At 46.0% G+C, this 25,734-nt stretch overlaps 1 protein-coding gene across 1 annotated transcript in view; it reads left to right on the top strand.

Annotated features, from left to right (window-relative positions):
• METRN (meteorin, glial cell differentiation regulator) overlaps positions 1–17,999 on the top strand; it is a 22,924-nt gene extending 4,925 nt beyond the window's left edge. Inside the window, exons 2-4 of the mRNA XM_040356295.1 lie at positions 4,704–5,125; positions 11,766–11,825; positions 16,799–17,999. Coding sequence (XP_040212229.1) covers positions 4,704–5,125; positions 11,766–11,825; positions 16,799–17,115 — 799 coding nt within the window. The 3' untranslated portion in view covers positions 17,116–17,999. The remainder of the gene's footprint in view (positions 1–4,703; positions 5,126–11,765; positions 11,826–16,798) is intronic.
• The last annotated feature ends 7,735 nt before the right edge of the window (positions 18,000–25,734 follow it).

Here is a 25,734-nt window from a genome sequence, read left to right as displayed (position 1 = left end):
TTACACAAACAACGTAAATTTACAAATTTTGACACGGGAACGACGGCCATAGTTAACATTGCTTGCACCTCATATAGCAGGGGCAACTTTACGCCGGGACAAGCCTAACGTAAACGTCGTAACTTTACTGCGTCGGCCGCGCGTACGTTCGGGAATTCGCGTATCTAGCTAATTTGCATACTCGACGGGGAAAACGACGGAGGCGAGACCTAGCGGGCCAAAAAAAAATTACATTTAAGATCCGACAGCGTAAGAGCCTTACGCCTGTCCGATCTAATATATATCTATGCGTAACTTATTCTAAGAATCAGTCGCATAGATACGACGGCCCAGATTAGGACTTACGACGGCGTACATGGCGTTGCGCCGTCGTAAGCCCTTTGAGAATCGGGGCCTTTGTTGTAGTAGGATTGCAAAAGACCTGGGACACCTTTGGGTACACCATGGGGAGTAGTAATGCGGCGCACGTACTGCGGTGCAGCGAACAGTGGGTGTGGCCAAACTGCGGTAACAGAGTTGTGTGTGACGATCTCGGCTACTTAGGGAGCCACAGTCTGGTCTGAATAAGGTGTCTGGGTTTCAGGAAGACTAAAACCTGGACATATGACTCAAAACCCAGACTGTTCAGGTGAATCCAGGTCAGGTGGCGAACCTAGGTGTCACCCCCCCTCATAATACGGAGGTTAGTGTCACCCCCCCTAATTCATAATACAGGGGTCAGTGCAGGGATGGACTGGCCATTGGGACTACAGGGAGTTTCCCGGTGGGCCGATGGCTCAGTGGGCCGGCTTCAGTGACAGCAGACCGCCGCCCCCTCCGCTCCTCTGTCTCTCCCTTCCCACAGTGATCACCTCCTCTCCCTCCACGCAGCGCTCACCTGGGGGGACCAGAGGAGCAGGGGGAGGACCAGAGGAGCAGGGGGAGGACCAGAGGAGCAGGGGGGACGACAGAGGAGCATGGGGGAGGGGACAGACAGCAGACTCAACAGCTATGGCCTGGGAGTTTCTCACTTCTGCCTAATCTTGTCCCAACTGATTCTTTGCTCCGGGTGAAATAATGTCTAGCTTCCCCACTGGTACTGCCTATAAGAGTACCAGTACCAGCCGTTCTACTCTAATAAAGTAGAACGGCTAGTGGCTAGTGAAGGGGGAGAGTGGGCTTGGGTGGCCGAGGGGGGGGGGGTGCGGGAGTTGTCCGGCCACCATGGGAGAAAATGCTTCTTGCCTGGCTCCGGCATATAGCGCGCACCCCTAAAGTGGACCCGCATTCCTGTAAAAATATTTGTTTAGTACTTACAGTTTTGGTGTCTTGCGCGGCGTCCATCGGCGGCCTCGTCGGGTCAGGCGTCCGTCTGCGGCTTCGGTGGTGTCCTCCTCGTCGGGTCCGGCGTCCGTCTGCGGCTTCGGTGGTGCCCTCCTCGTCGGGTCCGGGGTCCGGCGTCCGTCTGCGGCTTCGGTGGTGACCTCCTCGTCGGGTCCGGCGTCCGTCTGCGGCTTCGGTGGTGTCCTCGTCGGGTCCGGCGTCCGTCTGCGGCTTCGGTGGTGTCCTCGTCGGGTCCGGCGTCCGTCTGCGGCTTCGGTGGTGTCCTCCCGGCTTCTCCCACGCTGTTACCCGTCGAATCGCCGCTTCCCGCGCTCAGTTTGAATGCCTGCGCCGACATATACTGTCGTGCAGTACACGCGGCTACATTCAGCCAGGCTCGCCTTCACGCTCTGTGATGTTTATGCGTGAGCACGAGCGAAGCCGAGCCTGGCCGAATGTAGCCGAGTGTACTGCACTCATTATATGTCAGCGCAGGCATTCAAACTGAGCGCGGGTATCGGCGTATATCGCGCACCCATGATTTTCCCCTTATTTTAAGGGGAAAAAAGTGTGCGGTATACGCCGATAAATACGGTACTTATTTTTTGAGGGGTCAGCAATGAAACTAGAGGCTCGGAATGACAGCCAGGCAGTTGGCATTTTCTGGAAAGCAATTGGTAGCATCCGCGTTTCTCTGATGGCCGATTTTCTTTTAATGCAGCATGTTGACTCCAGTGGTTATTTGCACCCTAGTTAATGTTTTCACACACAGCCTAAGCCTTTCACCCTAAATCAACTCCAACATCTGTCACGCTGCACCTTTAAGGATGTTGCCAGCTGCTGTGCTTGTCTGTCATTGAAGACTGCGGCCAGTTTCAGAGCTGACAACTCTGCAGGCCCTGGGTTTTCACGCCAAGGGTCAATTGCTTTTCCCAGAACGCCAGGCGGCTTGTCAGTAACCCCTTAGCAGCTAAAACCGCCCGCAGCTGTGAAAGTGATCGCAATATATATAGTATATATAAAAAACAATACACGTTTCCCTTCGGGCCCATTCACTCTGTGGCCCTTTGGGGCATATACACTATATTGTCAAAAGTATTGGGATGCCTGCCTTAACACGCACATGAATGTCGTTAATGGAATCCCAGTCTTAGTCCGTAGGGTTCAATGTTGAGTTGGCCCTCTCTTTGCAGCTATAACAGCTTCACCTATTCTGGGAAGGCCGTCCACAAGGTTTAGGAGTGTCTATGGGAATGTTTGACCATTCTTCCAGAAGCGCATTTGTGAGGTCAGGCACTGATGTTGGACTCCGCTCTAATTCATCCCAAAGGTGTTCTATCGGGTTGAGGTCAGGACTCTGTGCAGGCCAATCAAGTTCCTCCAGAACTATGCAGGCACCATGAGATGGGATGCCAAATAGCCACTGCTATGGAAACACTAACAACTTTGGCGTAACACTGGTGACTGATTTAGGATAATGTCTGCACCAATTTCCATAACCACACCTACCCGTAGCATTTGACATTGTATTTACAATACATGTGTGCTTGTAAGCTAGGCTGAGGTCACTGGTCTATGTTTTTTAGCCATTTGGGCCTCAAGGAGGCTCAACAGAGAATGCCTCTGGTCAATGGTATTGATCATTGCGTGGAAGTAATTCAGTTTATAAGTCAGTCTTCCTTGTTTCTTGACAAAATTGGCCAAACACATATTTAGTTAGACAAAAAGTATCCTTTGCTCATTTTATGATCACATTAATTATCCCATATCAAGGATGAAAAAAAATCTCAATTACACAGTATTATTAACTACAATAATGTCCAAATTGGATTGGCTTGTGTCCTTTTTTTTATGGAAACACTTTCTTCTATTTCCCCTCTTTATCAGTGTTTCTTCCTGTCCCCTAGTACTCTGACCATTACTTGCCCCTAGGTAGAGAGAAGGTCAACGTTTTCATACACAAAGGCTGAAGAGCACACAAGGATGCTTGTGTGTCTGATAAATAGAAAGCTTCTCCTTTTGTCTCTGCTCCCCTAGACATGGGGAGCATTTCAGAGGTAGTAACTGTAGGCTGGAGACCTGGTACACTTGGCTGGAGACCTGGTACACTTGGCTGGAGACCTGGTACACTTGGCTGGAGACCTGGTACACTTGGCTGGAGACCTGGTACACTTGGCTGGAGACCTGGTACACTTGGCTGGAGACCTGGTACACTTGGTTGGAGACTTGGTACACTTGGCTGGAGACCTGGTACACTTGGCTGGAGAACTGGGGCATATGGCTGGAAACCTTGGGAACTTGGATGTAGACCCAGGGCACTTGGCAGGAGACCTAGGGTTCTTGGTTAGAGAACTAGGACACATGGCTGGAGACCTGGGACACTTGGCTAGAGACCCAGGGCACTTAGCAGGAGACCTAGGGTTCTTAGTTGGAGAACTAGGACACATGGCTGGAGACCTTGGGCACTTGGATGTAGACCCAGGGCACTTGGCAGGAGACCTAGGGTTCTTGGTTGGAGAACTAGGGCACATGGCTGAAGACCTTGGGCACTTGGATGTAGACCCAGGGCACTTGGCAGGAGACCTAGGGTTCTTGGTTGGAGAACTAGGGCACATGGCTGGAGATCTGGCACACTTGGCTAGAGACCCAGGGCACTTGGCAGGAGACCTAGGGTTCTTGGTTGGAGAACTGGGGGACATGGCTGGAGACCTTGGGCACTTGAATGTAGACCTAAGGTACTTGGCTGGAGACCTGGGGCACTAGCCTGGAGACCTGGGACCATTGCTTCAGATGCAATGGCTTAGCAAAGTCCCTTGCGTATGGTTCCCATTGCAATATCATTCTTAGGTTGTCATTGACAAAACAAATCCCTCTTCCAATTATTTCATTTTGCCAGGTGCTTTGTTTTATGGTAACCAATCTACCCATTGCATTAGACTGTTAAGGATGATGATATAAGAGCTATGCCATCTCATCTGTTTGAGTCTCTGCTCCCCTAGACATGAGCATTTCAGAGGTAGTAACTATAGGCATGAGACCTGATACACTTGGTTTGAGACCTGGTGCACTTGGTTGGAGACCTAGGGTTCTTGGTTGGAGATCAGGTGCACTTGGTTGGAGACCTAGGGTTCTTGGTTGGAGACCCGGGGCACTTGATTGGAAACCTAGGATACTTGGCTGGAAACCTGGGGTGCTTTTATTTTATTCATTCTTTATTTTTGCCAGTTGCTTTGTTTTATGCTAACCAGTATACCCTTTTCATTAGACAGTAGGATGATGATATAAGGGCTATGCTATCTCATCTTTATGAAACAGTAAATGAAGCAGAAAGGGATTTAGTTTGGGACAATGATGATCATCAATTCAAATTCTTATGCTTTACCATCTTCTTTTATCTACAGTGGTCTATCCCTGGAACCCAGATCTGTGGAGCAAGTCTTGTTGCGATGTGCAGAGGGAACAGTGGAATGGTTGTACCCAACAGGAGCTCTACGCCTCAGTCTGGAACCCCGCCAGCCCTTGGGCTCTCCAGGGTCTGGGCCCAGCCGCTTCACAGCCTGTATCAAACCGGTAGCCACGTTCCGAGGGGCACAGTTGTACTTGGAAAAAGAAGGCATACTGAAACTACTGATATCAGAGAAAGGGCCTTCTCCACATTCCAAGGTCCATTGCTTCAGTTGGCATCCTCACCAGAAGGTAGCGCTATTTCTGCAAGCCATCCCTCACCAGGACATTAGCCGACGCATCGCTTCTTTCCGATATGAGCTCAGAAGTGACTGGGATGGACAGTTAGCTCTACCTCTTAACAAGCTGAGCATGGAAGGTAAGTTCAGTGTTAACTTCTTCCTCTCTGCGTTCTTTCTGTTTGCAATATAATATGGATTAAAACTTATCTAAACCCAAGAACAAAAATGTAATCTATTGCAAGCTTTAAGCTTATTTATTTTGTTTTAACCTGGTGATCCTACCAGTAACACACTTCCTGTCCTAGGGTGACAACACTCATTCACTGTATCATCTGTAAAGGAACAGCGTTGTCACCCTAGGCCAGGAGTATAGAACACTTCCCCCTCTACCCTTCTAAAAAAAATGTGGGGGGGGGGGTTTCCTGTGGTTCACAGAGATTGCTGGGAACAATGTAAAGGCTGGTCATACACTCCTAGATTTCTCAGCATTCCCTCCATCCACACTAAACATTACAAATGGCTGAATCTCACCCACACATAGGGGGTTATTTACGAAAGGCAAATCCACTTTGCACTACGAGTGCACTTGGAAGTGCAGTCGCTGGAGATCTGAGGGGAAGATCTGAAATGAGGGGAAGCTCTGCTGATTTTATCATCCAATCATGTACAAGCTAAAATGCTGTTTTTTATTTTCCTTGCATGTCCCTCTCGGATCTATTGCGGCTGCACTTTGTAATGTAAAGTGGAGTTGCCTTTCGTAAATAACCCCCATAGTGTGAATGGGGGCTTAGGGTTTGAATAAATCTTAATGGTCAACCTCACCCAAAACTTAAATTTCAGTTTTGCGTGGGTGCTGGTAATCTAAACCACATACTGAGTTCTGATAGCTCTCGGGGACCCCAGTGGTGAAATATTCCTAGCTATGTGTGGGGCAGCAACAATGATTCACACAGTCGAGTGCTTGTATTTAATTAATGTAGCAACAGTTCACAACACATCCAATGGGAAGGCTACCCAGCCGGGTGCACTCACAGTTTCTACGTGAAGGAGCATATTTCCGCCAGACTGACAACGTCTGTTGAGAGGGGGCAGAATGCGGCCTGGCCAAGTTGTGCCCAGTCGGAAAGGTGTCCAGAAGAGATGGGAACCTAAGCTTTCCCTCCTCATCAGGAAACTTTCCCTAGCGCTAATACTGTCCCTACTTTAACAACTCGCTAAATGCTTGTCAAACCTGGGAGTCGGGGCCTTAGAAAGGCTCTAGTCCGACTCAAGACAGTTGCCAGAGTCACATGGGGTGGCAGCATCCAATTGGATCGCTTCCCCAGTGACCCAGGAAACCATAAAGGAACCATGTTTCTCCTAACTTCCTCTCCAACTGTTATATTCCTAGCTATGCGTGGGACAGCAACAATAATTCACACAGTCGAGTGCAATGTAAAACTTGTATTGAATTAATGTAGCAACAGTTCACAACAAATCCAGCGGGAAGGCTACCCAGCCGGGTGCACTCACAGTTTCTACACGAAGGAGCAGATTTCAGCCAGAATGACAATGTCTGTTGAGAGGGGACAGAATGCGGCCTGGCCAAGTTGTGCCCAATCGGGAAGGTGCCCAGAAGAGATGGGAACCCAAGCTTTCCCTCCTCCTCATCCCGAGCGCTACTACTGTCCCTACTTTACCAACTCGCTAAATGCTTGCCAAACCTGGGAGTCAGGGCCTTAAAAAGGCTCTACCCCGACTCAAGATGGTCGCCAGAGTCACATGGGGTGGCCGCATCCAATCGGATCGCTTCCCCAGTGACCCAGGAAACAATAAAGGAACCATGTTTCTCCTAACTTCCTCTCCAACTGCAATGCCGCTGTGGATAGAGCTATGGGCAGTGGAGAAAGTAGACTGCTATACAGAAAAAACAAACTCCTGCGCACGGGTGGATTGTCCAACAATGATTCAATATTCCGCATGGAAAACACCAGCAGTGTCAAAAACAGTAACAGTGGCCTTGCTGCCCTTCATGGACGGGGAAGGTCCTAGTAGAAGGTCCGCGTTTCGAGGCGACAAGGACCTCTTCATAACTGCTGGGCTCTGATGAAGAGGTCCTTGTGGCCTCGAAATGCGTAAGCCGGCAGTGACACACCTCTATCCCCCCTATTCTGGAGTGTGGTTCGAGGGGTATCTACCACATCGTTGTTGACAAGCCTACTTTGTTATCTCCTTTGTGTAGTTTTCCATTTTTATACAATTTTATTAAACTGTCAACGGTAACACACTAGGCTGGTGCGCCTTTCTTTCTCTTCTTGTTTCGAGAAAGTAGACTGCACCTATCTACCTGCATATCTGAGGCAGCCATAGCGAGAGGAGCAGAACCAAGAACCTTAGTAAAATGTCAGCACTGATGTCTTTGGTGGAAAAGAGAATATTGATTTGTCCAGAGATACATATTCAAGAAAAGGATTTATATTATGATTATTTGACTCTAGTAGGTAGATTCAGTAAGAGTTAGGCCGACTTATCAGTAGATAAGCCGGCCCAACTCAGAATCTACGCCGACGTATGTTTAAGCGTATGCTCAAACAGAGATACGCTTAAACATATCTAAGATACGACGGCTTGCGCCGTCCTATCTTAGATTGCAATTTTTCGGATGGCCGCTAGATGGCGCTTCCATTGCGGTCGGCGTAGAATATGTAAATGAGTTGATACGCCGATTCACGAACGTACGCCCGGCCGCCGCAGTCGATTTACGCCGTTTCCGTAAGGCCTTAGGAGGCCTAAAGTTATTCCACCTATTAGGTGGAATAACAATGTTAAAGTATGGCCGCCGTTCCCGCCGCGAGGTTCGAATTTTTAACGTCGTTTGCGTAAGTCGTCCACGAATCGGGATTTACGACGTTTACATCCACGTCAAAATCAATAGGCCCGTGCGGCGTACGTAACCGCAATGCACACTGGGAAATGTAGTCGCCCGGCGCTTGCGCAGTGACAAGAAAACGTCAAAAACGTGAGGTCAAGCCTCATTGCCATTAAACATGCCCCCCCCCCCAACCCATTTAAATTAGACACCCGCCCCCCGCATTTACACTACGCCGCCCTATGTAAGGAGGCAAGTACTTTGTGAATCATGTACTTGCCTCTCTTACTTAAGGCGGCGTAGTGTAAACACGCTAGGCTACGCCGACCTAGATTTGCGCGCCCCTACCTGAATCTACCTATAAGTGGCTAATATGGGCCTACCAATGCTCCAGAAAGACTCTTGAGACTTTCCAAGTATGGGTTCTAAGGAAAGAACATAACCAGGAAGAAGATCCAAAGTTTGCATTCTTCCCCCATAAAGCAGCGTAATCCTTTACCGATACCGGCATCCTGCGGTGCGACTCTCACTAACATTAGTAATGCAAATTTATCACAGCTTAGTGAATAGGTTTGGGCTTTAGCAGCAGTCTGCCAAGTGAAGCCATCACAGCCTGTTGGGGGAGGTAAAAGTGTTTTGAAGTTTCTTCCCTTCCCCCGCCCCCCCTTTCGCTCTCTAAACAACAGGGCAGTGTCCTGCTGGGCCTAAGGATATAACCATTAACCCCATTAATTAGCCAGATAAGAAGCAGAGCAAGGGGCGTGCTACCATGACAACTGACAGGTCTTTTGATTTCCAGCACAGATACTTATTCAGTCCTAAAATTAGCCAACATGCAAACCTTTGTTTGAACATACAAACCCACTCTGATGTGTATATGGAAACTCAAGAGTTGACTAAAAAACGTAATGTTTTGGCTCGGCGTGTCAAGGCAATATGGTGTCCGTCATAACAAAAGTGAGGACCACTGAAAGCTGAATCAGGGACGTTCCTCCACCATCAGTGGCAAACCCTAGCTATCGGTCCCTTATTGTTTTAGAATCTCCAAAATGTGTAGAACCATGTAAACTATATATGGATGGTTTTAATGTAAGGAGTGAAGGCCACAATGCATTTACTGTACCTATTACTTTATTCAAGCCAGAAAAGTAGGCTGGATTTTTATTGGCTGATGCGCTTTGCGTCTTGTTTTTTTTGTTTATTGGGTAAATAATCCAGAATCCCCCAAAAATGGGCCCCTAGTTGGTGTCCTGACTATCAGGTTTGGTTCCTAGATGGCCAGAAAAATGCCGGTATTGTTCATCATTGCTCTAAAATTGATCCACAGGAACAGGCAAGTCAAAAATAAGATGAGAGTTGAATTGCGTAAAAAATAAATTAATATAATAATAATAATACTGTGCACCATATAGTCATTTATCCAAAATGTATCCAAAAACAGAGAAAAAATATTTGTGAAGTATTTAAAGCCCAACTCAAAACTATGGGCTAAATTCACAAAAGGTTATCTATCACGTGACCCATTTTTCCCAAATATCTCATAGTTACATAGTAGGTGAGGTTAAAGCGGGAGTTCACCCTAAAAAAAAATTGTAACCTTAGATTGATGCTTATTTTGTCAAGGGGAATCAGGTGTTTTTTTTAAATCGAAGCTGTACTTACCGTTTTAGAGAGCAATCTTCTCCGCCGCTTCCGGGTATGGTCTTCGGGACTGGGCGTTCCTATTTTGATTGACAGTCTTCCGACAGGCTTCCGACGGTGGCATCCATCGCGTCACAAGTAGCCGAAAGAAGCCGAACGTCGGTGCGGCTCTATACGGCGCCTGCGTAAAACTGTCAATCAAAATAGGAACGCCCAGTTCCGCAGCCCATACCCGGAAGTGGCGGAGAAGATCGCTCTCCACAACAGTAAGTACAGCTTCGATTTTAAAAAAACTAGCCGATTCCCCTAGACAAAATGAGCATGAATCTAAGGTTAAAAATTAACATTTGTGGGTGAACCTCCACTTTAAATAAACTAAATAGGATTGATCCCAGGACAGAACCCTGGGGGACCCCGCTTTCCACACCAGACCATTCTGAGTACTTCCCATTTATCACCACCCTCTGAACTCACCCCTGTAGTCGGTTTTCAATCCATGTACTCACCCTTTGGTCCATGCGGACAGATCTTAGTTTGTACAGTAAACGTTTATGGGGAACTGTATCGAATGCTTTTGCAAAATCCAGATACATCATGTCTACGGGCCTTCTTTTATCTTGATGGCAACTCACCTTATAGAAGGTTAATAGGTTAGTTCGGCAAGAACGATTCTTAATGAATTCATGTTGATTACTACTAATAATACAGTTTTTATTACTAAAATCTTGCATATAGTCCTTTATCATCCACTCCAAGAGCTTACATACTATTGATGTTAGGCTAACTGGTCTGTAGTTCCCAGGGATATATGTTGCCCCTTTTTAAATATTGGTGCTACATTGGCTTTTCTCCAATCAGCTGGTACCATTCCAGTCAGTAGACTGTTCATAAAAATTATTAGGAACAATGGTCTGGTAATTACTTGACTGGTCCCAGGCGATCGCCTGTCCAATTGCATCGCGCAGCGCCGCTCGCGCATGAGCAGTGGGTACCCGGCCGTGAAGCCGAAAGCTGTCACGGCCAGGTGCCCACACTTGGAATGAAGACGCCGGCCGGAGAGGGGGGGGGGGGAGCGGAGCCCCGGCCAGCGTGTCGCTGGAACGTGGAGCAGGTGAGTGTCTGTTTATTAAAAGCCAGCAGCTACACTGTATGTAGCTGCTGACTTTTAATAAACATGAAAACTGACTGGAACACCCCTTTAAGTACCCTCGGTTGTAAGTCATCTGGTCTTGGTGATTTATTAATGCTACGTTTTTCAAGCCTATTTCTAATTCTATCCTCTGTTAGCCATGAGGATACTTCCTGTGATGTGTCATGAGGACCTCATGCAACACTGAAAATGTCAATTCACTATCCCTTTATGCTGTATTTAACTCAGAAAGTTAAAACAGTGGGTAAATACCACATAAAACAATGTTAAAGTCAATTCACTTAAGGAAATAATTAAATGCATGCACTACGTAATGGTCCAGGCATGCGAAATTTAAGAAATGTATATAGTTTCAGCTGGTTGTTAAGGAGCCAACAACCGCCATGTCCTTAACAACCAAGCTATTCACTGGTTGTTAAGGACAGAAAACTTCAGTTTGTTATGTCTACGCTGGAACAATGGGTGGCACAACCAGACTATTGTAGATCTAGTTTTCCTCTCTTAAGCCTCGTACACACAATCAGTCCATCCGATGAGAACGGTCTGAAGGACTGTTGTCATAGGTTAACCGATGAAGCTGACTGATGGTCCGTCGCGCCTACACACCATCGGTTAAAAAACCGATCGTGTCAGAACGCGGTGACGTAAAACACAACGACGTGCTGAAAAAAAACAAAGTTCAATGCTTCCAAGCATGCGTCGACTTGATTCTGAGCATGCATGGATTTTTAACCGATGGTTGTGCCTACTAACGATCGGTTTTGACCTATCGGTTAGGAATCCATCGTATAAATTTTAAAGCAAGTTGGCTTTTTTTTAACCTATGGTTAAATAACCTATGAGGCCCACACACGATCGGTTTTGACCGATGAAAACGGTCCTTCAGACCATTGTCCTCTGGTTAACCGATCGTGTGTATGAGGCCTAACACATCAGCTCCCAATGGACATATGAGTTGTTTATTGTGAAGTGGGTGGAAGCAAATACATTTGTGTGCTTTTGAATTGTAGGAGGAGGTCATAAGTCAGACGTAGCCCCCTGGAAGTTCACAATCTATAATTGAACACGCAACTCATTTTACTCTGCATCTTGGACTTAATGTCTATTAAACTCCTTTTTTCTTTACATTTTTGTATAGGTGCCTGTCGCCCCTGCAACGACACAGAAATTCTAATGGCTGTCTGCACTAGTGACTTTGGTGAGTAAATATCACGTTCACTTCTTGCATAGTTTCAATGTAAACCTGTGATTGGTCCATACTAAGATAAGATATGGGTGCTCTTTACAGGAGGGGTCATAAAGACATAGATTTGCCGAACGTTCGGGCAGCTTTTGTCGGACAGGCTGCCGTACACACAAGCAGAATATCGTCCAGTTTCTGTTGAACCGGCCGTTACCATATGATATCGGCCCGTGTGTATAGAGATTTAGAAAACTATGTCTAGTTCTGGAGACCTCAATGACAAAAAGATATTTATCAGATATACACAGACGGATGTATACAGACACAAGCAACAGAATTGGTGAAAGGTCTGAGGGACAAAATATATCAAGAGAGACTGGAGGAACATCACATGTACAGTCTTGAAGGAAAAGAGGGGGAGGGGGGACGTGAAACCTTTGATTGCAGGAAGGGTGTAAATAAGATTTAGAAGATCAGAATTTTCAATATGGAGCTAAGCTCACGGCCATTGAGACATGACCACAAACTAACAGGAATAGTAGAGTTCAAAAGTATTACAATTATCAAAAGAGTCTTAAAAGATATTATTTTACTGAAAAATAATAATCATTTAACAGTTAGGCCTCGTACACACGACCAGACATGTCCGATGAAAACGGTCCGCGGACCGTTTTCATCGGACAGGTCTGCTGGGATCTTTTGGTCTGATGTGTGTACACACCATCAGACCAAATTCCCCGCTGACAGAATACGCGGTGACCTGGCGGCGACGATGACGCGGCGATGTGCGCGAACCAGGAAGTTCAATGCTTCCACGCATGCGTCGAATCACTTCGACGCATGCGTGGGATTTCGATGGACCAGTTTCAGCGGACATGTTCGGTCGTGTGTACAAGGCCTTAGTGAATTTAAACATGCTTGGACATTCATAGATCTAAATTCAGACATAAGGGTCAAAGTAGGGTGACCAGACATCCCCAGATTTGTCCCCGGATTGCAGTGGTATGGGGGCGGGGGGGATCTGGTACTCTTGCCCCAGGTGCAGCATTTAAGGGATTTAGGGGCTGCCCCCCAAGTGTGCTGTGTTGCCCCCCTCCCCCACCCAGGGACTCCTGTGGTTCAGCCTGTCCCCCATGATCCCTCTGGTGTGGGTGGCCGTGTGTGAGAACGGTGGAGAGGAGGGGCGGTGCAGAGTGTACGGCCGCTATTGTAGAAGCTCCTGGCAGGGGATACTGAGGAGCGGCTGGGTGTCGGGGAACAGTACCTGGTGCTGGGGAGAGCCCTGCTCCGATGGATTATCATTGAGGCCATGGAGAGGTGAGCAAAACCAACCAATCTACACTGTTCATGTGGGGGGTGAGTAGTGCAGGAATCAGGTAGGTCAGTTGTCAGTATAGAACTCAGGTAGGTCAGTGTAGTGGTCAGTATAGGAATCATGTAGATCAGTGTAGGCAGGGCTGGACTGGGACAAAAATTTGGCCCTGGACTTCATCCAGACTGGCCCACTTTGACAGGTCTCTCCCATGGCGGCCGGACAACTCCCGCACCCCCCCGGCCACCCAAGCCCCCTCTCCCCCTTCACTAGCCGTTCTACTTTATTACAGTAGAACGGTTGGTACTGGTACTCTTATAGGCAGTACCAGTGGGGAAGCTAGACATTATTTCACCCGGGGCAAAGCATCAGTTCGGTGCCCCCCCTTATGGGACAAGATTAGGCAGAAGTGAGAAACTCCCAGGCCATAGCTGTTGAGTCAGCCTGTCCCCTCCCCCCATTCTCCTCTGTCGTCCCCCCTGCTCCTCTGTCGTCGTCCCTGCTCCTCTGTCGTCCCCCATGCTCCTCTGTCGTCCCCCCTGCTCCTCTGGTCCTCCCCCCTGCTTCTCTGTTCCCCCCAGGTGAGCGCTATGGGGAGGGAGAGGAGGTGAGCAGTGCGGGAAGGGAGAGACAGAGGAGCGGAGGGGGGAGGCGGTCCGCTGTCACTGAAGCCGGCCCACTGAGCCATCGGCCCACCGGGAAACTCCCTGTAGTCCCAATGGCCAGTCCATCCCTGAGTGTAGGAATCAAGTAGATTAGTGTAGTGGTCAGTGTAGGAATCAGGTAGGTCAGTTGTCAGTATAGGAATCGGGTAGGTCAGTGTAGTGGTCAGTATAGAAATCATGTAGATCAGTGTAGGAATCAAGTAGATTAGTGTAGTGGTAAGTGTAGGAATCAGGTAGGTCAGTGTAGTGGTCAGTGTAGGAATCAGGTAGGTCAGTGTAGTGGTCAGTACAGGAATCAGGTAGGTCAGTGTAGTGGTCAGTACAGGAGTCAGGTAGGTCAGTGTAGTGGTAAGTATATAACTTAGGTAGGTCAGTTTAGTGATCAGTGTAGGAATCAGGTAGGTCAGTGTAGTGGTCATTACAGGAATCAGGTAGGTCAGTGTAGGAATCAGGTAGGTCAGTGTAGTGGTCAGTACAGGAATCAGGTAGGTCAGTGTAGTGTTCAGTGTAGGAATCGGGTATGTTAATGCAGTGGTCAGGTAGGTCAGTGTAGGAATCGGGTATGTTAATGCAGTGGTCAGGTAGGTCAGTGTAGGAATCGGGTAGGTTAGTGCAGTGGTCAGGTAGGTCAGTGTAGGAATCAAGTTGGTGAGTACTACTGTACTAGTGAAAGGGACTCAGGGAGTGCTAAAAGTCTGGCTGGGGGTGCACATTTCTTGCCTTGTCCCGGGCGCTGACAACTCACCTACACCACTGACTGCGTATATAATTTGAGGAAAATAAGTGTATAAAGAGTATTGCCACCATTCTCTCATGATATCCTGCATACTTTTTTAATACAGCAAATACTGAATGAGCGATTTTTAAGAATCACAAATTTTTAGAGCCAAGCCCATGAATTAAGAATCTCTAAAAATGAGCTGCAAAGCAAGTTGTCCTTTAACGTCCGACGCAAAGCCTTGAACAGCCAACGTTTTAGCCGTTATCTCATCTCCAATCTCATACTGTGCTGACGTCCACTTAAAAATAGATTTAACATTAGTTGTTTGGCATTTTTTGACAAAACCCTCCAGCATGAGCAGCATATTTTGTAGTCTTAACTCATGGGCTTGGCTTGGCTTGACTCGGTGGAATGCAATAATGACTCAGTCAAGCGTTCAGTCCATCCCCAACCCCCGATCGCCTATTTCCTTCTGAGCTCTTACCTAAGCCTCCTTTGCCCCCTGCTGAATCCTAATAAAGAGTGAAGAGAGATTGTCTGTGCAGAAGGGGGGTATCCGCAGAGATTCAGTTTCCTTGGCAATGCGGCCTGAGGGAAAGGCTTAAACCTTCTGTGTAGGCCTCAGGTCTTACTTTTGTTTTTGTACTAGGCCTCAGGTCTAGAATGTTTAGGGATGGTGATGCTATAAGTCTAAAAATTTGATTTTCTGTTTGTTTAGTACAGGGGTCTTAAACTGGTGGCCCTCCAGCTGTTGGGAAACTACAAGTCCCATGAGGCATTGCAAGGCTGACAGTTTTAAGCATGACTCCCACAGGCAGTTAGGGCAGACAAGAGAAAGCAATTATTATAATTTGTTTTATTTTCTTTAAAGTAGAGCTAAACTCATTCTCTAAAATCTCAGATAAGCCTTGATATCTTAACCACTTCACCAGTTGGCTGGCCAAAGACCAGAGCATTTTTTGCTCTTTTGCACTGCGTCGCTTTAACTGACAATTGCGCGGTCGTGCGACGTGGTTCCCAAACAAAATTGACGTCCTTTTTTTCTCACAAATAGAGCTTTCTTTTGGTGGTATTTGATCACCTCTGCGGTTTTTATTTTTTGCGATATAAACAAAAAAAGAGCGTACATTTTGAAAAAAAAGCAATATTTTTTACTTTTTACTATACTAAATATCCACAAAAAATATTTTTTTCCCCCTCAGTTTTAGCCGATACGTATTCTTCTACATATTTTTGGTTAAAAAAAACGCAATAAGCGTTTATTGATTGGTTTGCGCAAAAGTTATAGCATCTACAAAATAGAGGGTAGGTTTTAGGGCATTTTTATTATTATTTTCTATTTGTTTTACTAGTAATGGCGGCGATCTGCGATTTTTGTCATGACTACGACATTATGGCGGACACATCAGACACTTTTGACACATTTTTGGGACCATTGTCATTTTTACAGCGACCGGTGCTATAAAAATGCACTGATTACTGTAAAAATTACACTGGCAGGGAAGGAGTTAACCAGTAGGGGGCGCTGAATGGGGTTAAGTGTGTCCCGGGGATGTGCCTTGTTTACATCAGCATTTCCCTGTGCTTCCTCTCCGTGTGTCAGAGAGGAAGAATGGGGAAATGTTGATGTAAACAAGGAATTTCCCCGTTCTGCCTAGTGACAGGCACACTGATCACAGCTCCCTGTAATCGGGAGCAGTGATCAGTGTCGTGTCACACGTAACCCATCCCCCCCACAGTTAGAACACACCCCCAGGACACACTTAACCCCTTCAGCGCCCCCCTACTGGTTAACCCCTGTACTGCACGCAACCAACAATTCCGCGTCTTAAAGGGCAACGTTAATCGTGCCCAGCTGTGCCATTCTGCCAACGTATATCGGCGTTATCAGGGCCGTCTTAATAGCATCATGGGACCCTGGGCAGAGTAATGCTCTGGGGCCCCTATAATGATGACAGTGCAGGTAAACAGACATCAAGTAGGTAGAGGGCAGACTGCCTCCCCTGTGTATCCATCACTCTCAGTGCCATCATGGGGCCCCCAATTTCGGGGCAGCGTGGGTTCGAGGACCAGCTGCTTTGGGGAAAGTTCAGGGGCCCCCCCATGCAGCTGGGGCCCCTGGGCAATGCCCAGGTGTGCCCTCTCATTAAGGGCATTATAAGTTCAAAGATTATTATCTTTTTATATATGCATACCTGATTTTATGTTGAACTGAGACAGCAACAGCAGCAATCTGTTATTTCAAAAGCTTGCAATTGATATGCTCACTTGCTTTTCTTCTTTTTCACAGTGGTGCGCGGCAACATCCGAACGGTGCTCAATGACGGGGACCTGCAAGAATCTGTGATCGCAGTCAGTGTCACGAGGGTCTATCGCCAGAAGTTCACATTATTTCACCCCCGAGGACACTCTGTAAAATCTCTCGGACAAATTAGGACACCTCTCAGCTGCGGGGTCCGACCGGGACCCGGCAGTTTTCTGTTCATGGGTTGGGTACACTTTGGCGACGCCTGGTTAGGCTGCGCACCACGCTACAAGGATTTCAAAAAGGTATATGAAACGGCCACGGAGACCCACGAAAACCCATGTGAGATCGCACTAGACTGAGGTTACCATGAAAATTTGGAACAATCTCTACAGAAAATGAAGGAGTCTATTGTATGGCTGGATAGAATGTTGGCCATCAACGTTATCTTCAAGAACTTCACGGCTTTCATGAATCCAAGGCCAACACCCCCCCCCCCCCCCCTGTTAGCTAAAGTATGACTCTTCAAGTCTCCGGACATTACCCCCTACTACATAAGTCTTGATAGTTTATCAAGACATCCTTCAAAGTCATGCTATATTTCGATTCAAGGTTTTTCAGAGTGACTCCAACTACTGTGAAAAAAAAATGGCCTCCTGGATCATTTTCTGGGCTTAAACCAACCGGAAGAATTCATTTAAAGCCTGAAGGACTTTGAAAGGTCTTATTTCTGTGAATTCACAAGTGGTGGAGAAGCCACGAACACGGAGTCTTCTTCAGGACCAACTCCTTTCCTTCTCACAATTTTGCACTCCTAAAGAGACGTTAGAAAGAACTGAGCCAGTTCTTATATTCCCTTTATTTGTTAGGGAGTACTTTATTGCTTATAGCCACATGCGGCCACCTCCAAGATGGTGGAACGGCATGTATCTCTTCGAAGAAACCTAATGGCAGCTTAAAACGAACACTGAACATATTGTGGGTGCCGAAGCCCTCAGTATCCATGTAGCACTCTCTTTTTTTTTTTTTTTGTGATTCAACCAGTATTAAATGAAAACTAAAAGGGAAAATTAAATACTAGAGTGTGGACAGGCCCCTGGTTGGCAGGGCATTCTGGGAATTCAAAATTGGTAGAATAACTGGGATATCGAGCAATATTATTCCCCGCTACTCTAAACTGGAGTTTCTGTGGCAGTGGAGTGAAGGGGATAGTTTTATATTCCCACCTTTTTTTTTTTTCTAATAACATATCATATAAAAATCAGCATGTGACTGCTTCAGCTTTAAAAAAAAATGGATGACCAGTCATTTACGATCGTCTGACTTGCTAAATAATGAATTGGTCAGCCTTGTATTGTCATTGACCATTAATGGACTAATGGTGGAAAGATCAATATTAACAGTGGGCTAGATTCAGGTAGGGGCGCGCATAGTTACGGCGGCGCAGCGTATCGTATTTACGCTACGCCGCCGCAACTTACCGGAGCAACTGCAGTATTCACAAAGCACTTGCTCCGTAAGTTGCGGCAGCGTAGCGTAAATGGGGCCGGCGTAAGCGCGCCTAATTCAAATGTGGAAGGGGGCGTGTTTTATGTTAATGTGTGATGACCTGACGTGATTGACGTTTTTTTACGAACGGCGCATGCGCCGTCCGTGTACATATCCCAGTGTGCATTGCTCCCAAGTACGCCGCAACAACGTATTGGTTTTGACGTGAACGTAAATTACGTCCAGCCCTATTCGCGAATGACTTACGCAAACGACGTAAAAAAATCAAAAATCAAAGCGGGAACGACGTCCATATTTAACATTGCGTGCGCCTCATAGAAGCAGGAGCAACGTTACGCCGAAAAAGCCTTACGCAAACGGGCGCACGTACGTTTGTGAATCGGCGTAACTAGGTAATTTGCATACTCTACGCCGAAAACAACGGAAGCGCCCCTAGCGGCCAGCGTAAAAATGCACACAATTATACGCCACCGCATTCAAGTTACGTCGGCGGAGGAAGCCTATTTTTTCAACGTATCTGCCTTGGAGAATCGGCGTAAAGATACGCCAGCGCAGATTTGAAATTACGGCGGCGTATCTGGAGATGAATCTAGCCCAATGTGTTGGAGACCGTGTTAGACTGAATGGATCAGTCACTGGCCTTCCAGTGGGTTGTGCCCTATGGTGGATTCTAGTGATGGACACTCTCAGGCCTCGTACACACGATCAGTCCAAACTAATGAAAACGGACTGAAGTTCAGTTTCATCGGTCCAAACCGACCATGTGTAGGCCCCATCGGTCTGTTGTCCTTCAGTCCCAAAACAGAGAACTTGCTTTATAATCGGACCGATGGACGCCTGACCGATCGGTCAAAACCGATGGTTAGTACGCAAAAGCATCGGTTCCAAACCCGGGCATGCTCAGAATCAAGTCGACGCATGCTTGGAAGCATTGAACTTCGTTTTTCTCTGCACGCCGTTGTGTTTTACGTCACCGCGTTGGACTCGATCGGTTTTTAAACTGATGGTGTGTAGGCACATCAGACCATCAGTCAGCTTCCGATGAAACTGAACTTCAGTCCGTTTTTATCAGTTTGGACTGATCGTGTGTACAGGGCCTTAGGGCTTGGACCCTTACCTTTTCTGTATGACCTGGCTCTTACCGTTTCAGCATGTAGACTTGGATAGGAAAAATGGAGCCCCCAGTGTCCAAAGAAATGCAAATCCTAAAGTATGATTCACAGGCGTTTATTAAAAGTAGCAATATGTACATCAAACCAACATAATTTGCCCGAGCCTTGACTGGCTCTATGACATCAGCCGACAGCAGGCTTCAGCTCGCTGTCTGCTGAAAACGGGTTCCAGGAGTGCAGAACGAGAGAAGTACAGCAAATAAGCTTTGGCTGTACTTCTCCTTTAAGGTGGAAACTGTCTAGTCTTTAGAACCACTTTATTGAGGTTCGGTACGACTAATTCATATAGTAAGATTGGTCAGGGAACCAATTAGCATACGTGAAATAACGCTTGACATTATTTTCGATTTTTACGATTTTTATTTCCAGAATGAAATATTTTCTGTGAGATTGATACCTCCCGAAACTTTCATGGGCCAAACGGGGACGCTACGAAGTCAGAGTACACTGTTGTCTTGCTGAAATCGGCACAGTTGGGAGGTTCCAAGTCACACAACCCCTTTTAGGTCAGCTTAGGGTATTTCTAAATCTGACAGTAATGCCGCGTACACACGATCGGTTTGTCTGATGAGAACGGTCTGATGGACCGTTTTCCTCAGACTAACCGATCGTGTGTGGGCCCCATCGGTTATTTATCCATCGGTTAAAAAAATAGGAACTTGTTTTAAAATTATCTGATGGTTAACTAACCGATAGAAAAAAACGATCGTCTGTGGGTACGTCCATCGGTTAAAAATCCATGCATGCTCAGAATCAAGTCGACGCATGCTCGGAAGCAGTAAACTTCATTTTTCTCAGTACGTCGTTGTGTTTTACGTCACCGCGTTCTGAAACGATCGTTTTTTTAACCAATGGTGTGTAGGCAAGACTCAGCTTCATCGGGTATCTGATGAAAAAATCCATCAGACCGTTTTCATCGGATGAACCGATCGTGTGTACAGGGCATTACTTTTGCAGAAATAAATCCCATATCTAAAAAATAAAACAAAAAAAAAAAAGCAAAAAATAAAAAAAAAGAAGATTGATGCCATCTTTGGCTCGGTACATTTTTTATGCTACAGAGCAAAATCTCAAAGAGGTTATTTTTTATAAATGCATTTTTATTTATTTTCTTTTATTTTTGTTTCTTTTTCTAAATTCGAAAAAAGTGCACTAAAAGTTTTTTTTTTTTTTAACAATACCAAAATTTGTGTTTTTGTAAAGCAGATTCGCAGTCATCTTTTCGTGTTTATGTCTTGTGATTATTGCCTTTGCATTATAAATGTTATACAGGGGCATTATATCATGCCAATAAGAGGCTTTTCTTATAATAATGAAAAATATATATTTTTTGTTTTGATAAGACTTATTTGCATTGTGGAACCCTCTTGAAATCACCGGTCATCTCTTTACTGTACATTATGATGGATCTGCTGGAAAAAAAAAATGGTATATTTGTAAAAAAAGAAATAAAAATGTTTTTGATACTGCTGCAATGAAAGCTAGGTCACTGCCAGACTCGATTCCATGGCCCTCCCGTGCCCCACAATGACAGCAAGGCCTTGTGGGGGCACCGAGGGTGGTCATGGGTAATCTAGTCATGTAACCTGCAATATATATGAAGAACCAATGTAAATAATTGTTCAAAAGACAGAACTTTATGTAAATGGTTTGTACATTTAAATGTGATTTTTATATGTTCCTTCATACATGCTTTGTCATATGTGTTTTATATAAAAAAAAAAAAAAAATTGTCTCTTGTTTTTTATTTTTTATGTTTTCACTCTTTCTATTAAATCAGGTAAAAAACAATATTTTTGAAAAAAAAAATTACACTTTATAGAGTTTTGATATTTATGTAAGAAACACAAAATTAATAATTATGTTAAAGAGACCCTGTCACTAAGTTAATACACAAACAAATTCAGTATTTTAAACACTTGGGGGCAGATCCACAAAGCGAGTACGCCAGCGTATCTACTGATACGCCGGCGTACTTTCAAATTACCCGCGTTGTATCTTTGTTTTGAATCCTCGAAACAAGATACGTCGGCATCTGGGTTAGACCCGACAGACGTACGGCTTCGTACGCCTTCGGATCTAAGATGCAATTCTTCGGCGTCCGCTGGGTGGCGTTCCCGTCGTAATCTGCGTCGAGTATGCAAATTAGCTATTTCCGACGATCCACGAACATACGAGCGGCCGTCGCATTCTTTTACGTTGTCTCTAGTCGGCTTTTTCCGGCGTATAGTTAAAGCTGCTGTTTCGTGGCGTATAGTTAGACCTGCTATGTTAAGTATGGCCGTCGTTCCCACGTTTAATTTCAATTTTTTTTTCACGCAATGCACGGCGGGAAATTTAGGGACGGCGCATGCGCAGTTCGTTCGGGGCTGGGACGCGCCTCATTTAAATGAAACACGCCCCCTACCAGCCTAATTTGAAATCCGCGCCCTTATGCCGCGGGAGATAGACTACGCCGCCATAACTTACGGCGCAAAATCTTTAAGGATTCGAACCAAACTGCAGTAAAGTACGGCGGCGTAGCGTGTCTCAGATACGGTGCGCCGGGGCAGATCTTTGTGGATCTGCCCCTTACACGTTTTTTATTTTATTTATTTTTTACCATACCTGATTTTTAATTTGCCTTCAACGGCATGTTTGAATATCCAAGAAAATTTTAGTACTCCAAAAAATATATATATATATTCCCTAGCACAGCCCCTTCCATCTTGCATGCCATAGCCCTAAATTTATTTTATATTCATTGTCTAGTCTTTTTTTTAATTCACAAATGCATATATATATATACACACACACAGTAAAACCTTGGTTTGAGAGTAACTTAGTTTGAGAGTGTTTTGCAAGACAAGCAAAATGTTTTAATAAATTTTGCCTTGATATACAAGCGATGTCTTGATATGAGAGCAGCGTCATGTCACAACTGAGTATAAAAAAGAAGAGAGGAGCCTCTAAGTGTAGCAATATGGTTACATTTAATGAAGGTACAACATTTAGAAACGTATTCCTACACTAATGCCCTGTACACGCGATTGGTTCGTCTGATGACAACGGTCTGACGGACCGTTGTCATCGGACGAACCGATCGTGTGTGGGCCCCATCGTTTTTTTTCCCATCGGTGGAAAAAACTTAGAACCTGTTTTAAAATTATCTGATGGTTAAAAAACCGATAGAAAAAAACGATCGTCTGTTGGGAAATCCACGCATGCTCAGAATCAAGTTGACGCATGCTCGGAAGCATTGAACTTCATTTTTCTCAGCACGTCGTTGTGTTTTACGTCACCGTGTTGGACACGATCGGATTTTTAACTGATGGTGTGTAGGCAAGACTGATGAAAGTCAGCTTCATCGAATATCTGATGAAAAAATCCATCGGTCCGTTTTCATTGGATGAACCGATCGTGTGTACAGGGCATTAGAGGTGCTTCTCTTCTCTTTTGTACCCTGTAAAAAAAAAATGCTTCGATTATACAAGTGCTTTGGATTACAAGTATGTTTCTGGAACGAATAATGCTCGCAAACCAAGGTTTTACTGTGTGTGTGTGTGTGTGTATATATATATATATATATATATATATATATATATATATATATATATATATATATACTAGAAAAGCATTACAATATGAAACAAACCACTAAAAAGATATAAATACAAAACAATACACATTAAACCCAACATTACATAAACAAATACAAAACAATACACATTTTAATTTATCCAGTCCCATCCCTCTGGTCCAAGAAAACAAAAAGGAATATCTAATTTTTGTTCTTTGCTGGCCCGGTTCCGCCCCTGCCTCTCTCCACTGCCATTATTGAACGCATTTCAACCTATCCGATATCGTTAGTGACGCCCCTGACAACAACTGATTGGACAAAACGTGTTGGGTGGAGCCTGGACGCGACACTGATGTATGCAGGGGCCACAGCCACAATACGTATATTCATGCAATGCATGAAGCTATGTATTGTTGACTTTAGTGGCGGTTCAGGAGAGCGAGGGGGCGGCGCTCCTGCGCCCACTATGGACGCACCGCCACTGGTGAGGTGCATTTGACCACAGGTTCGATAGGCACAGACCGCTATTCATGTCGAATCTTCTTTCTGTATTGAACTATTGTCACAACGAAACAAAACTAAAGCATTTTTAATGTCAGATCTTTCGGATTTCGGATTCTGCGCGTTCGTTAACGAACGCAAAAATCCCCAAAATTCGGACGAAAACGAATGCACACATCTAGTATTTGCCTCCTCCTATAAAGTCATAACAACTCCCAATTTATTGATCAGGTGAGCACATGTGATCCAGGATTAAAAACCTGAAATATGGGTTTTGGGTTTTTGAGAAGACCATTGAGCCCACCGCTGTCATTAGCGCAGTCCTCCTAAGAGGAAGTGACTTTTTAATTACGACGTTATGTGTTAAATACTATTCCTTCCCTGTGATCCCTTAATCCTATTATACTGCTGTCATAACTCAAAGCGCACATCAAAGGGACATTTCTCAGAGACTTATTGCTATGGGGATTAGTGTGGGACGAGGGTTCTTGTGGCTCTGTACATTTATTGCAGAAACGTGCTCTCCTCCTCCCCGGCTTACTTCCTTTCCCGGAGACCAACCGGTGGAGCGACCGCATAATGTTATTTAATCTGAGTTAAAGTGGACCTGTCATCTAAGTCTGAGAACGCATTTTTCAAAATAGGGATTTGTTCGCTCTTGTGTTAAATACCAAAGGAATGTTTGTAATTACAGCTTAAAGGAAGGTGGGGTGGGGGGGGGGGTGATGGTCTTCTGAAAACTTAGAGATGGAGGAATATTTTTTTAAATAGTTTGTCCAAACAGAGGTGGACTTTGGTCCTAGTAGTCTGCAGGAACCGCTGTTCACTATTCCCTTGGTCCGTATCAGGGGTGGACTGACAACTCATGGGGCCCCCGGGCAATAGAAGATTATGGGGCCCCCGGGCTTACAGGTGGTCACCACGCCAGGAGGCAGGGCAGCTAAAATCTCAGGATTTTCACATCAAAAGCATGTCGGTTTCGGACATATAAGGGACAGATGTAAAAAAAAAACACAGATTTCTACATACTGTCCCTGGTTTTATTGAGCCTGGCAACCCTGATGGGGCCCCCTAGTGGCCGGGAGTTGTCCGGCCGCCATGGGAGAGACCTGTCAAAGTAGGCCAGTCTGGATGATGTCCAGGGCCAAATTTTTGTCCCAGTCCAGCCCTGCTCCTCCTGTTATATAAGGTAAGGAGGCCGTGGATTGCATGGGGGGGTGGCGGTAGTGCGAGGATCCCTGCCTAACGAGCCCGGAGGGGTGGTGTGTAGTGCGAGTGGATTGGCCGATCGTCCGCGAGCCGCATTCGGGGGGGGGGGGGGCTAGTGCGAGTGAGGAGGCCAGGTCTGTTTGCTGCCTCCCCAAAATTTTGACCACCAGCCGTTACTGCAAACTACTAAACTACTGCCCCAGGGTCAACTAGGGTGACCACATGTTTCGGGTTGCCCAGGACAGTCCCGCATTTTGCAGGTCTGTCCCGGGCACGTTCATTCCCGGACAATACAGTGTACCGGAATGAAACTGACACAGCCACCCCTCGGGCCAATCTGATGCCCTCAAAAAACACCGCCACATCACCGCTTTACTCACTGACAGTACTTGTCCTGGCCGGGAATGCTTGGCGGAGTACAAACCCCGCCCCCTGCTTGAGATTGGAGAAATCATAAATCCCGCCTCTTGTGTCCAATCACTGTTCTGTGATTCGTTACAGCACAAGCTGATTTTTGGGAAGGGAAGGTGTCCCTGAATGGTAGTTTGGAAATGTGGTCACCCTAGGGACCTCTGGGCAACCACAAATCAAACCCTTGAGCGCCATTTTAATACAAAACTCAACTTCAGCTGAAAAAAAAAAAAGAAGCAATTCTGGCGGTGGCAGGATCTCCTCCTGAACTCCTGGTAGTCATTGCTCTACAGCCTGCTTTTTGGTGGGGCGGTAGAGATTGCCACCCATCTAAACAAAGATGGGGGATAGAGGAGCGGAGGACAAAAACTAGAAGTTCGGTTTCACCAGGTGATAGCGATCGTTACAAAACGCATCACATGCACTGTAGCTTAGTGAATTAAGCCTGACATCCAAGCTCCCTGTCTCCAGTGCCGCTCTTCTATCAGCTGTGCGGTCAGCCGCATCAACCCATCTGGCCGGCCTTGGCATGAGCAGGAACGCGGACTGCTCTCGGGGAGGTTGGCTGGATATTCCCACTGAGGCTGTCACACATAATCCCCGTCCAACAGCCCAAACCA

Source organism: Rana temporaria, chromosome 6, assembly GCF_905171775.1.
Source record: "Rana temporaria chromosome 6, aRanTem1.1, whole genome shotgun sequence".
Taxonomy (NCBI): domain Eukaryota; kingdom Metazoa; phylum Chordata; class Amphibia; order Anura; family Ranidae; genus Rana; species Rana temporaria.
The sequence above is the reverse complement of the archived record's forward strand: the minus strand, read 5'-3'. Positions and strand labels throughout refer to the sequence as shown.